We start from the raw sequence: 1,935 nt of genomic DNA, 5'->3' as shown, positions 1-1,935 counted from the left end.
CATACCCAGAGTTGTATGACAAGAACTACCAACAGTACAGGAACAAGCCCGGGAAGAACACCAAGGCCAGGGAGTTCCCTGACTGCACCTGTAAGTACCAACTTCATGTTGTGTGGCAGCTGCTGTCTCCTTATCCAGAATAAATATAATGAAAAGAAAAATGTGTTTGTCATCCTGTTTGCCATGACATGAAATTGTGGTTATTGAATGGTGCCATAAGCCGCCAGCAAGTTTGCTTGTACATTTTGCCTACCTGTTGCATTTTGAATTTTTTGGGTATGTATTTTTTTTCTGTGTATTTTATTTCATATGTGTTAACATGTACAGTCTGTAAAAACTTGCAAGTTTCTAGCAGTAGCTCTTCCATTCTCATGCAGGCAGGCAATTCACACTGGTCTTTATTTATTTATTTGTTTTACAGACGCCCAACTCTGTATGTGGTTCAAAAGCCAGAGAGCAAGATGTGGCAAGCTGTCTCAGATTGTGAGCAAGTTAGGGTCTGGTGGCAAAACATTGACCGAGAGGGCAGCAGTGGATCATCGACAAATGGGGCTTTATCAATTCACATATAGTACGCGTTGAGACTAGACGGAGCACCAAGAAAGTAATTATTACAAAATAGTTATTGTGAAATTGGTCATTTGATTGTCATCTTGCTTGCCATGACCTGGTGGTCTTGAAAGTTTGTAAAACACATTTTTTTCCTTCCAGTTTGACAAGAAGAAGCCACTGCCCAGTGTGTCGAGTGAACAGGAGTTGGATCCACTTGAGGGAACCTCTGGATCCACTCCATCCACCAGTCAGCAGCACAGCAGGAGGAGCAGGACCACTGGCAGCTCCACTGCAGGCTCCACCACAACAGCAAATCAGGTAGAGGAGAGAGAGAGAGGCAAGTCCGCAGGAGCTGATCAAGGCGGCAAGTATTTTGGGGGAAATTTTTGGCAGATTTCTCTTCTCATCCATCCATCCATCCACCTTCTCCTTTTTTATTTTGTTATTGCTAGCTTGAGTAAACAGACTCATTTATGTTGCAGCTCATGCAACAAGCAACAGAGGCCAGGGAGGCCAGAAAGGCCCAGACACCACACGAGAGGGCTGGTGACACCTTCCTGGGATTCTTAAAGAATGAGCTGCTCAAGATTCCAGAGAACGTGTGGTCCAACTACACCATCGCTGCCATGACGATGCCCAATAACTTCTCCCAGCCGGTAAATATTTTAAGTAGTTTTTGCGGAATTTCGGGGACATTTTACTTTAATATTTGACCGTAAAATTTATATTTTTGTACGAAATATTCACAATGAATTCGTGTGCGTTGCAGACTCTGCAGCAGATGGGACACATGGGACAGCAGCAGATGGGACAGGCACAAATGGGACTGATGGGACCACCACAACTGATGCCACTGACGGGCCCACCACATCAGCACGCTCACCAGGTGTCTCATTTTATAGTACCTTTTGTGAATTGGACTTGAAATTCTTTGTCACACACAGCTTGTTAAAAGTTTTGATTTATTTGCCTTCCACTTAATATTGATATGTATCTGTGTTGCAGCCACAGTCACCGATGGGACCGCCACTGATGTCACCACCAGTGATGCCATACTCACAGATACAGCAGCGACAGGCTACATCAACACCATCACAGCAGGCATACCCTGCCTTGTAGCCTGCAAGATCTAGTGGCTTTGTTGCGCACTCAGCTGCATTCACAGACTACCCCAGCCTTGACACACCCACACCTGCACCCCAGTGACACATAGAAACATAGAAACATAGAAAATAGGTGCAGGAGTAGGCCATTCGGCCCTTCGAGCCTGCACCGCCATTCAATATGATCATGGCTGATCATCCAACTCAGTATCCCGTACCTGCCTTCTCTCCATACCCCCTGATCCCTTTAGCCACAAGGGCCACATCTAACTCCCTCTTA

The 1,935-nt window shown here is 45.5% G+C and overlaps 1 protein-coding gene across 1 annotated transcript; it reads left to right on the top strand.

Moving 5' to 3' along the window:
* Positions 1-766: 766 nt before the first annotated feature.
* LOC144594706 (uncharacterized) lies at positions 767-1,671 on the top strand. The gene is made up of 4 exons (XM_078401551.1): positions 767-870; positions 1,035-1,208; positions 1,322-1,438; positions 1,558-1,671. Exons 2-4 carry the CDS (start codon positions 1,038-1,040, stop codon positions 1,669-1,671), a joined length of 402 nt encoding a protein of 133 aa, XP_078257677.1. The 5' UTR covers positions 767-870; positions 1,035-1,037.
* The last annotated feature ends 264 nt before the right edge of the window (positions 1,672-1,935 follow it).

Source organism: Rhinoraja longicauda, chromosome 6 (assembly GCF_053455715.1).
Source record: "Rhinoraja longicauda isolate Sanriku21f chromosome 6, sRhiLon1.1, whole genome shotgun sequence".
Taxonomy (NCBI): domain Eukaryota; kingdom Metazoa; phylum Chordata; class Chondrichthyes; order Rajiformes; family Arhynchobatidae; genus Rhinoraja; species Rhinoraja longicauda.
This window is presented reverse-complemented; position numbering and strand designations above follow the sequence as displayed.